The sequence below is a fragment of the Schistocerca piceifrons genome, chromosome 4 (genome assembly GCF_021461385.2).
Source record: "Schistocerca piceifrons isolate TAMUIC-IGC-003096 chromosome 4, iqSchPice1.1, whole genome shotgun sequence".
NCBI classification, from domain to species: Eukaryota; Metazoa; Arthropoda; class Insecta; order Orthoptera; family Acrididae; genus Schistocerca; species Schistocerca piceifrons.
This window is the reverse complement of record NC_060141.1, coordinates 621836706-621849227: the sequence shown is the minus strand read 5'-3', so window position 1 is coordinate 621849227 and position 12522 is coordinate 621836706. Positions and strand designations below refer to the sequence as shown.

General features: G+C 41.0%; 1 protein-coding gene across 1 annotated transcript in view; it reads right to left on the bottom strand.

The window, feature by feature from the left end:
• Window positions 1-3187: 3187 nt before the first annotated feature.
• LOC124795430 (synaptic vesicle glycoprotein 2C-like) overlaps window positions 3188-12522 on the bottom strand; it is a 188059-nt gene continuing 178724 nt past the window's right edge. Inside the window, exon 12 of the mRNA XM_047259457.1 lies at window positions 3188-3494. Within this exon, the coding sequence (XP_047115413.1) occupies window positions 3439-3494 (56 nt within the window). The 3' untranslated portion in view covers window positions 3188-3438. The remainder of the gene's footprint in view (window positions 3495-12522) is intronic.

The window sequence follows — 12522 nt, the reverse complement described above, 5'->3', positions numbered from 1 at the left end:
TAAACTATTCATCGTCCATGTTTCAGTTCCCTACATGGCTACATTCCATACAAATATTTCCAGAAACGACTTCCTGACACTTAAACCTATACTCAAATATCTCTTCTTTAGAAACGCTTTCCTCCACATTGCCAGTCTACATTTTATGTCCTCTCTACTTCGACCACCATCAATTATTTTGCTCCCCAAATAGCAAAACTCCTTTACTACTTTAAGTGTCTCATTTCCTAATCTAATTCCCTCAGCATCACCTAATTCAACTACATTCCATTATTCTCATTTTGCTTTTCTTGATGTTCATCTTATATCCTTCTTTCAAGGCACTATTCATTTCATTCAACTGCTCTTCCAGGTCCTTTGCTGTCTCTGACAGAATTACAACGTCATCGACAATCTTCAAATTTTTTATTTCTTCTCCACGGATTTTAACTCCTAATCTGAGTTTTTCTTTTGTTCCCTTTACTGTTTGATCAATACACAGATTGAATAACGTCGGGGATAAGCTACAACCCTGTCTCACTCCCTTCCCCACCACTGGTCCCCTTTCATGCCCCTCGACTCTTATAACTGCCATCTAGTTTCTGTACAAATTGTAAATGGCCTTTCGCTCCCTGTATTTGACAAATACCACCTTCAGAATTTGAAAGAGAGTATTCCAGGCAACATTGTCAAATGCTTTCCCTAAGTCTACAAATGCTAGAAAAGTAGGTTTGCCTTTCCTTAATCTATCTTCTAAGATAAGTCGTAAGGTCAGTATTGCCTCACGTGTTCCAACATTACTACGGAATCCAAACTGATCTTCCCCGATGTCGGCTTCTACTAGTTTTTCCATTCGTCTGTAAAGAATTCGCGTTAGTATTTTGCAGCCGTGACTTATTTAACTGATAGTTCGGTCATTTTCACATCTGTCAACACCATCTTGCTTTGGGATTGGAATTATTATATTCTTCTTGAAGTCTGAGGGTATTTCGCCTGTACCGGCCGCAGTGGCCGTGCGGTTCTAGGCGCTACAGTCTGGAGCCGAGCGACCGCTACGGTCGCAGGTTCGAATCTTGCCTCGGGCATAGATGTATGTGATGTCCTTAGGTTAGTTAGGTTTAATTAGTTCTAAGTTCTAGGCGACTGATGACCTCAGAAGTTAAGTCGCATAGTGCTCAGAGCCATTATTTCGCCTGTCTCATACATCTTCCTCACCAGATGGTAGGGTTTTGTCAGGACTGCCTCTCAGTAGTTATAATGGAGTGTTGTCTGCTCCCAGGGCTTTGTTTCGACTTAGGTCTTTCAGTGCTCTTTCAAACTCTTCACGTTCAAATATGTTATGCGAATTCACGAGGCTTATGAAACCGATAATATTCTGGTTAGACATGCCGCCGCGAAACAGTAGAGTATATATTAATAAATACATTCAAAATTATACTATTACTAGTAATTGAATCACAAATATTTATTTTCAAATCTGACAGACTTCCTCTGCTTTCTGTTTCGAATGGAAGTAGTGTCTAGTCCCTGCTGATGACAGTTGTACCGTAGGTCATTCTCTCACTATGATGTACATACACCAAATGAGAGGCAATTAGATTTTATTAATAAAAAGTGAGGAGGGAGGGAACTTGATTCCTGTTACTTGAGGGAGATGTGGTTCCGTCCCCCTCCCCTCTACCTCTCACAGAAGGAAATTCGCCGAGAGCAAAACTGTAAAGGGAAGTGAAGGGGTGTAGAAGTGAGGGTACAGGGAGGGTGACCTTGAACACAAAGTGAACAATTTTCTCACCTGCTATGTAACACCAGATGCAAAAAGTGACGATGCGAAAAATGACAGAATAAGGCGCTGCCGTCGGCAACGCCTATATAAGACAGCAAGTGTCTGGCGCAGTTGTTAGATTGGTTACTGCTGCTACAATGGCAGGTTATCAAGATTTAAGTGAGTTCGAAAGTGGTGTTATAGTCGGCGCACGAGCGATGGGACACAGCATTTCCGACGTAGCGATGAAGGGCGGTTTCTCCCGTACGACCATCTAACGAGTGTACCGTGAATAGTTTCACCATGCAAAACATTCAACGAAACGTCATCCCACTCGTGTACACCTGATGACAGCACGACACAAAGCTTTACGCCTCACCTGGGTCAGTCAACGCCAACATTGGTCTGCTGATGATTGGAAACATGTTGCCTGGTCGGACGAGTCTCGTTTCAAATTGTATCGAGCGGATGGACGTGTACTGGTATGGAGCCAACCTCATGAATCCATGGACGCTGCATGTCAGCAGGGGACTGTTCAAGCTGGTGGAGGCTCTGTAATGGTGTGGGTCATGTGCAGTTAAAGTGATATGAGACCCCTGATACGTCCAGATACGACTCTGACAGGGGACACGTACGTAAGCATCCTGTCTGATCGCCTGCATCCATTCATGTCCTTTACGCATTCCGACGGACTTGGGCTATTCCAATAGGACGATGTGACACCCCACACGTCCAGAATTGCTACAGAGTGGCTCCAGGAACACCTGTGTGAGTCATTTCCGCTGGCCACCAAACTCCTCTGACATGAACATTATTGAGCATATCTGGGATGCCTTACTACATGCTGTTCAGAAGAGATTTCCACCGCCTCGTACTCTTACTGATTTATGGACAGCCTTGGAGGATTCATATTCATGGTGTCAATTTCCTACTTCAGAGATTAGTCGAGTCCATGCCATGTCGTGTTACGGCACTTCTGTGTGCTCGGGGTTGAGCTACACTATATTAGGCAGGTGTACCAGTTTCTCTGGCTCTTCAGTGTATATTTGAATGTGAGTGAGAAGGTTTACAATTTTAAATGAGAACATGTTTGGCATACTGGAGAACTATTTCTCCTAGAATCTGTGGTAAGGTCATTAACGTATCACACATAATTTCGTTAAGTATTATGTATTTTTTGTTGTTTTTTTATATTGTACATCCTTAATGATTCATTGAGACGTATATTTATCTGTCTAATTACTGAAAGGCAAATTTGAGCACCTAGGACAGGACAAAAAAATTTTGTGGAATTTAACACTAGCCCAGATAGATATGTTTTCCGACAAATGTTTTCAGACTGTAACTGTAAAACAATTACGTAAGTTACGATGGTCGTTAATCGAAAAGTTCTATCGAATTATAGAATCTGTGATGGTTTCTAAAGGCAAAATGCATACATGGATCTCAAGATAATAAATACAATTATTTATTGTCATAAATAAGTTAAACATGTACATGTCAATGCTGAGAGGTTCCTCAGTTTGTTGAGGGACCGTTGACCTGTATGTATCCCAGAGCACGACGTTTATGAAGTGGTACAGCGCACCCAGCAGCTGAAGTAGGACGTGTCTGCAGGGGGAAGGTTGGCATCTCACGGACGGCGCCATCCGGAACTGCCCGCCTCTTAACATGAGCAGTTAATAACTCCATGCGCTTCACGCTAATGTCCTTCCCTTTGTGACCGGCAGCAACCGGGTGAGAGCTGCGTTGGCTGAAATGTGCAAGAGAACTTTTCAGACGTATGTTTTTATTTTCTGTCAATACTTCAGTTTTTGCAATAGAGAAATGCATTCAGGCTATCCTCCTTTGATGTAAATATGCCTTGGGCTATTTAATACCAATTTCCTTACTCACTACTGTGAAACTGATAATAAGAGTACCAGTTAGTATTGCTATGTAAATAAAAAGGTAAATGTTCATTTGTTCAAATTCTCAGATCTCCGAAATTTCTTCACTAAAAGCCTACAGATTTTGACACAACGGTGCATTCGAATACTCGCGAGATTTTATATACCTGCCGGAGCACCATATGTCATGTAATACACACACACACACAAATATATATATATATATATATATATATATATATATATATATATATATATATATCAACTATAGGGGAATGTGTATAAAAACGTAAATTTTCGTTTGTTGAAAATCTTAATCTTCGAAAGTTCTTCACTGATTGCTCTGAAATTTTGACAAAACATTGCATGCAAATACTTCTTCGTTTTTATATACACACGTTTTTAATGTGTATAATAAGTAAGTAATGTATAAAGGGGCGGCGTTGTTACCAAAAATCTTGAAAAGCTCTTGACCGAATTACTTCAAATTTTTACACAATACTCTGGTGAACATTCGGACGAAAATAGCATATATATATATATATATATATATATATATATATATATATATATATATATATACACATGAAGTACCTAAAGGGGAAACAATGTTACTAAAAGGTTGTTAGCAAAGAGGAAAGATGTATTGGTTTTATCGGCTTATGTTTAGAATACCACTACAAAGTCTGAATTTGCAATAACGATGAACAAGGCTCAATGTCAGAGACAACGAGGAATAAACAGAATGGTACGAGGAAATGGACGTCGACAACGGAAAGGACGAGATTGGCAGAAAGAGTGGGTAGAAGAAGGTGGATAGGAGAGGTGAAGGACAGAATGAGGGGGAGGAGATGACTGACAGAGGACAAAGGAGGAGAAAACTGATAAAAAGAGGGGGAGGAGGAGAGGGGCAGAGACAATGAGAAGAAGGGGACTAGGACGTATATTCAATTCCAGTACATGTTAGAAACGTGTGCTTTCTCTTTTCTTTCTTTTGTCTTTTAACCAGACAGCCACAGCAACGCGTGACGGAGAACAGCTAGTTTAAAGTAAGTTTCTGTACGAGATACATGATTTTTGACAAACAGAGTAGGCGAAATCGGGCATGGATGTGTGTGATGTCCTTAGGTTAGTTAGGTTTAAGTAGTTCTAAGTTCTAGGGGACTTATGAGCTCAGTAGTTGAGTCCCATAGTGCTCAGAGCCATTTGAACCAAGTAGGCGAAATGCTTTTAAACCACGCAGACGTCGTTAGAGCAACTACGTCTACATCCACATGTACGTCTATACACCGCAAGCCACATTTCGGTGTATGGCAGGAACAATTGCGTGTACCAGTGTCGCTTACTCATTTTCCTGTTTCAGTCGCGTATGGTTCGCGGTAAAAATGATTACGGTAAGCCTCCGATGTGGGCCCGAAGCACTCTAATTTTATTTTCGTGGTCTTTTCGCGAGATATACGTAGGAGCCAGTAACGTGTTGGTCGAGTCTTCTGGAAACGTACATTTCGGAATTTTAACAACAGACAACACCTTGTTGCAGAACGTCTCTTTTGCAGCGTCTGTCACTGGAAATGAATGATCGTCTATGTGACGTTTTCAAACTTACAACATGAACCTTTAACGAAACGCGCTGTTCTTCTTTGGATGTTCTTTATCTCCTTTATTAATGCTATGTGGTTTACATCCCAGATCGACGAGCAGTATTCAAGTATTGATCGAACGAGTGTTTCGTAATAAATCCGGTCGCTATGGTCAACAACGCCAGCTGATGAGCACTCCCTACAAATTTACAAATTATGGCTAGTAGATAAGCAGAGGCGAATGCCGCAGGACGGCGAGTTGAATTTTTGTAGGCATCTAGGGGATGTGGCGACTCAGACACAAAGCAAACATCTCCACAGACTCAATTATGAACAAAGCCCCTGCCTCTAGCACAAGCGTTTGGCAATACTTGAGTTGGAACCTGAATCATTGTTACGGGGTTCTCGTCACGGATGTCTCCAGGATATATTTAACACTTGATGATCGTGGAGAAAAGTAGGGAGACAAGATAATAACCGTAACGCTCATGGGCTATTTGTGTTCTACAAATTGAATCGATAGGCGCCGGTCTCACTATTTATGAAGCGTCCGACACGGCCTTAGGTCGTTTGTGCGCTATTCGCTGTTTTTCTGGGGAGTTAGTTTTATCATTGCAGTTAGCCGTTGTTACTATTTGTTTATCCTTTCTTATATTTATGAAAAAATTTGTTATGCTTTTTATGCATGAATATGTGCACTCCAGAAAGCTAATCATCCCGATGTATCTTAACATTCAGTTTCAATAAAAAAGTAAAATGACGCAAAATATACTGAAATTTAAAAATATTCTAGTGGAATAAATTATTCCATGAACACAAAATTTTTTGACTATATCGAAAATATCCGAGAGCATTTGTTTCGATGCAAGTATTCAAATACGTATCTTCTTGCAAGATTGTCTTTGGACTTGTGCTCGCGCCATTATGGCGTGTGTGTGTGTGTGTGTCAGCTGCAGTTTGTTATTGGTGAGGAAGAAGTCAGACATGCTTTACTCAGATTCTTCGGAGTTGTAATTGTTGGAAGTTTTTGTGAATGAAGAATGACATTTTGTGCAGGTTTAGGATGTGAAAGAATGGTTAATTTTACAAGTGTTCAATGAAGGTCAACGGAGTAAGTTACCAAGTGATCAAAGCGAAAACAATGTTTCAGTATTAAAAATGGAAAAATTCGAACATGAGTTATGAAGTATTAGAATATATTATTGCTGCCCCTGATTTAACAATGCGGAAATAAGATACGCAATAAAACACGTCATTCTACCAGCGCTACCATCGAAATATCTATAGTATTGCTAAAAAAGTGATATTTTATTTGAAGTGCAATGCAGATTTTACTTTCAAGCTTGTCGTAGTTGGTGACTCGAGACAGTACACGTTTCAGGCATGAAGCACTGAAGTGGGTTAATCACGTTTCGGGCTGGTATGATAAATCACACATATTAAAGGCTGTCAGTTCAACTACGTACCTAGGAACTAAAGTTGCAAATAACTTTTTATTGGAACCATTAACCACTACACAGTAAATTTTCTGAGGGAGGCGAACCAAAGATTGCGTTTCGTTGACGGAACACTTAGAAGAGGCGAAAGATGTACAAATGAGACTGTCTACATTTTGCTTTTCCATTCTTTTCTGGAGTGTTTCTCTCCGCTAGGGGATCCTTACGAGATAGGATTGACGCAGGACATCGAAATTGTTCAAAGAATGGCAGCTTGTGTGGTGTTGACGCTGAGTATGGAAAACAACGTCATGGATATGGTAAGTAAGTTGGAGCCACAATAATGAAAACAGGGATGTTCTTCGCTGAGGGGAAATCTTTTCGTGAGATTTAAGTCACCAACTTTCTTCTCCGAATGCGAAAATACACTGCGGAAAAAAATAGTAAAGTTGGAAAGAGGACTTCGTTTATAATCTGATGACACGATATGCCACCGACGGTATAGTAGGAGTACTGATAATTGTTTAAAAGTCGCCTGCCAACAGCGTAGTGCCTTAGCTAGCAGAGCACCACCTGTGTCTGCCCTTAGGGAATGCTCACAGCCAGAAGGCTCAGTGTGGTGTTAAGTCCTGTGAAGCAAGCGGGCAACCATGCCACGAAGACACACTCGTACAGCCAACTGAGGGAATTTGAAAGGGTTCAAATTGTGACCGTTGAATGGCGGGATGGTCTTTCCGAAGAACTGCCACACAATTAGGACGCTCTGCGACATTTGTGCAAAGATGCTGGTATGGGTAGCATTCACCTCACGCTAGGTGACGAGCACCCTACGTCATATTGACGTAACGCTACGTCATCGAGACGTGAATAACAAAATCGACTACGTGAGTACGTATATCGATCTTCGCAGTTGTACCATAGATGTTTTACTGATAACGTGAAAGGTAATGTAAACAGACGTGTACAAACAAAGTGACAGAAGTTGTGTGGTATGTTCATCCCAGTTGAATATAATCCCAACCATTTTGGATGTTATTGTGTTTCTTGAATATAATGAATGTCTGAACGAAGGAACCACAACAATAACGAAAGTCAAAAATATTGTCTACTAATGTTTTTTTAAAAAATCCGATTAATTACGTATAAATCATCTGGCTAGAAACGTGAAATGAGAGAAATTAAAGTGTTTCGTATTTTTATAAAAGCCAGTAGATTGTACATAATTCTTCTGGGCAGAAACGTTAAACCGAGAAATTAATGTGGTTCCAAAGATAATTCTGAATGTTGCTGGAATTTTAATTTTTCTTCATATTGTGGATCAACGCAGACACTTTTGCTCCTCAGAAATAAATTATTGCTGGTAATTATAACATACTGACCTGTTTATAACACACGTCATTATTTTTCTTTATACGTTGTATACTGTGGAAATACAGTGATATACAAGTCACATTTACCAGCATTTTAAGCAAATGAAAGCGGAGAGTGCTGTTACCATTTTCAGCTACTTTTTGTATGACTCTTAGGCAATACGGAAATAGCTACAGTAATTATGCCAAACACCTCCGAAATTTATACCATGTCTATTGAGTGAATAAACAAACACGGTATTCCACCATCGCATATGAAACATCACTTAGCGTTGCTAAAAACGGTGGGGTGTTGAGATTACTTTGTCAAGTAGCTCACCCATTGTAACAGTCAGTGTTCAACATCATTTGGCAACTACTAGGAAACTTACTTTTTTTATAGTTGATACTGCTTCAATATTAAAATGCGGGTAACAATTATAGGCGACATATCATTTTTTGACACCATAAAGCGTATAAAGAAAAATGATGACATGTGTTATAAACAGGTTACATTATAATCATCAGCAATAATTTATCTCTGAAGAGCAAAATTTTCTGAGTTGATCTGCAACATGAAGGCAAAATTATAATTCCAGCAAATTCGGAATTACCTTTATGGTCACATTAATTTTTCGGTTGAACGTTTCTGCCCAGAAGCATTATGTACAATCCATTGGCTTTTATAAAAATACGAAATACTTCGATTTCTCCCTATTTCACGTTTCTGTCCACATTATTTATGGACAATTAATCGGACTTTTTTAAAAATTATTAATCGCTTTTTTTTACTTTCGTTTTGGTTATGGTTCCTTCGTTCACATATTCGTTATGTTCATGAAACACACAATAACATCCCACATTCTTGGGATTAGAGCTTAATAATTAATTATTTCACGTTTCTGTCTACACAATCATGCACGATTCATGGGATTTCTTAAAAATGACTTCAAACTTTTCTTGACTTTCGTTATGTTTTTGAAATACGCAATAATATCCCAAATTCTTTGGATTCCAGCTTAATAACGAATTATTTCACGTTTTTGTCCACATGTTTCATGGACGATTCATTGGATTTAAAAAAATGACTGCAAGCGTTTATTTTTTTCTTTCGTTATGGTTCCTTCCTTCAGATATTCATTATGTTCAAGAAACACACAATAACATCCAAAACTGTTGGGATTCCAGCTTAATAACTAATTCAACTGGGCTGAACATATCACACAACTGCTTTAACTTCGTTTCTACACATATACTTCCATATAGCTTTCACGTTACCGTGCAACCTCTGACGTACAACTGCAAAGATCGATATATGTACTCATGAAGTCGATTTAGGTTTATTAACGTCACGATGACATAACCTTACGTCACTATGACGTAGGGTTCTGCTTACCTAGCGTGAGATGAATGCTACCCTGCTGGTATCAGTGGTCACGAGAACATTCCCGAACATTTAGATGAGTTTCTGGACGCCCACACAGGACAGACGACCGCCAGAATCTTCGTATTGTAATTGTAGCAGTGGCAGATCGCACACCTACCACACCGTAGATAATATGGCTTGTGAGCCCAGAGGTGTCAACACGAATTGTTGCAAACCAGTTTTAAGCAATGGAACTATGGGCAAGCACATCTCTAGCAAGTCTACCACCCTCAGCATAGCATCGACATGCTGGTGCAGTGAGAGGATCACTTGGACGGTGGAATGGCGCACTGTGATCACCAGCGAGGAAAGTACACTACTGGCCATTAAAATTGCTACACCAAGAAGAAATGCAGATGATAAACGGGTATTCATTGGACAAATATATTATATTAGAACTGACATGTGATTACATTTTCACGCAATTTGGGTGCATAGATCCTGAAAAATCAGTCCCCAGAACAACCACCTCTGGCCGTAATAACGGCCTTGATACGCCTGGGCATTGAGTCAAACATAGCTTGGATGGCGTGTACAGCTACAGTTGCCCATGAAGCTTCAACACGATACCACAGTTCATTAAGAGTAGTGACTGGTGTATTGTGACGAGCCAGTTGCTCGGCTACCATTGACCAGACGTTTTCAGTTGGTGACAGATCTGGAGAATGTGCTGGCCAGGGCTGCAGTCGAACATTTTCTGTATCCCGAAAGGCCCGTACAGGACCTGCAACATGCGGTCGTGCATTATCCTGCTGAAAAGTACGGTTTCGCAGGGATCGAATGAAGGGTAGAGCCACAGGTCGTAACACATGTGAAATGTAACGTCCACTGTTCAAAGTTCCGCCAATGGGAACAAGAGGTGACGGAGACGTGTAACCAATGGCACCCCATACCATCACGCCGGGTGATACGCCAGTATGGCGATGACGAATACACGATTCCAATGTGCGTTTATCGAGATGTCGCCAAACACGGATGCGACCAGCATGATGCTGTAAACAGAACCTGGATTCATCCGAAAAAATGACGTTTTGCCATTCGGACACCCAGGTTCGTCGTTGAGTACACCATCGTAGGCGCTCCCGTCTGTGATGCAGCGTTAAGGGTAACCGCAGCCTTGGTCTCCGAGCTGATAGTCCATGCTGCTGCAAACGTCGTCGAGCTGTTCGTGCAGATGGTTGTTGTCTTTCAAACGTCCCCATCTGTTGACTCAGAAATCGAGACGTGGCTGCACGATCCGTTGCAGCCATGCGGATAAGATGCCTGTCATCTCGACTGCTAGTGATACGAGGCCGTTGGGATCCAGCACGGCGTTCCGTATTACCCTCCTGAACCCACCGATTCCATATTCTGCTAACAGTCCTTGGATCTCCACCAACGAGAACAGCAATGTCGCGATACGATAAACAACAATCGCGACAGGCTACAATCCGATCTTTATCAAAGTCGGAAACATGATGGTACGCATTTCTCCTTCTTACACGAGGCATCACAACAACGTTTCACCAGGCAACGCCGGTCAACTACTGTTTGTGTATGGGAAATCGGATGGAAAGTTTCCTCATGTCAGCAAGTTATAGGTGTCGCCACCGGCGCCAACCTTGTGTGAAGGATCTGAAAAGCTAATCATTTGCGTATCACAGCATCTTCTTCCTGTCGGTTAAATTTCGCGTCTGTAGCACGTCATCTTTGTGGTGTAGCAATTTTAATGGCCAGTAGTGTAGATTCTGAATGCAATCAAGTGATGGTCGTTTGACCATACGATACAGACCTGGTGAGCGCTGACTCGTAGAGTACACTCGTCCAAGGCACGCTGGCCACACACGATGCCTTATGGTCTGGAGCGCAATAAGCTACAACTCTCGTCCACGTTTGGTGTTTCTGGAGGGAATGCTAACCAGCACTCGGTACGTGCAGAATTTTGGTAAACTCATTCTTTTGCCGTTCTTACCACAGTAACGTAATTTATTGTTCCATAAAGATAGTGCTCGCCCGCACACTGCATATGAAAATCAACGTGCTCTGTAAGACGTGCAACAACTTCCCTGGCCCGTACGATCTCCGGACGTGTCTCTAATCTAGCGCATGTGGGATATGATGGGACGAGAATTGACTCGTGCGACTTGTCAACCAACAACTCTTACAGAACTACGTGAACAGGTCGAGCAGGTTTGGAGTAACATATCCCAGTACAGTATCCGCCATTTTTATGAACGAATTGATGCCAGAGTTTACATCTGCATTGCATGGAGGCTACACCACGTACTAATGTGGGCTTTTCAGCGTGGGGCGGTATCTATTACCTCAGAACCTCTTGTGCTATTGATCTGCAAATGTAATACTTTCATATTCTCCATATGCATTGTTGCTACAATAAATCTTGAGTGAACTGAAAAGCTCCATAAGAGTGTACTATTTTTTTCCGATAGTGTATTTTGGAAGGAAAGTGAGAGTATTAGTTGAGGACAAATTGGATGAAAATCAGTGTGGGTTCAGGCCTCTTAGAGGTTGTCAGGACCAGATCCTTAGCTTAGGCCAAATAATGGAGAAGTGTTACGAGTAGAACAGGGAATTGTATCTATGCTTTATAGATCTAGAAAAGGCATATGACCGGGTTCCTAGGAGGAAGTTATTGTCTGTTCAACTAGGTTATGGAATAAGAGGCAAACTTTTGCAAGCAATTAAAGGTATTTACATAGATAGTCAGGCAGCAGTTAGAGTTGACGGTAAATTGAGTTCATGGTTCAGAGTAATTTCAGGGGTAAGACAAGGCTGCAACCTGTCTGCACTGTTTTTCATATTATTTATGGATCATATGTTGAAAACAATAGACTGGCTGGGTGAGATTAAGATATGTGAACACAAAATAAGCAGTCTCGCATATGCGGATGACTTAGTTGTGGTGGAAGATTCGATTGAAAGTTTGCTAAGTAATATTTCAGAGCTAGATCAGAAATGTAAGGACTATGGTATGAAGATTAGCATCTCCAAAACGAAAGTAATGTCAGTGTGAAAGAGATATAAACGGATTGAGTGCCAAACAGGAAGAACAAAGTTAGAACAGGTGGACGGTTTCAAATACTTAGGATGCATATTCTCAC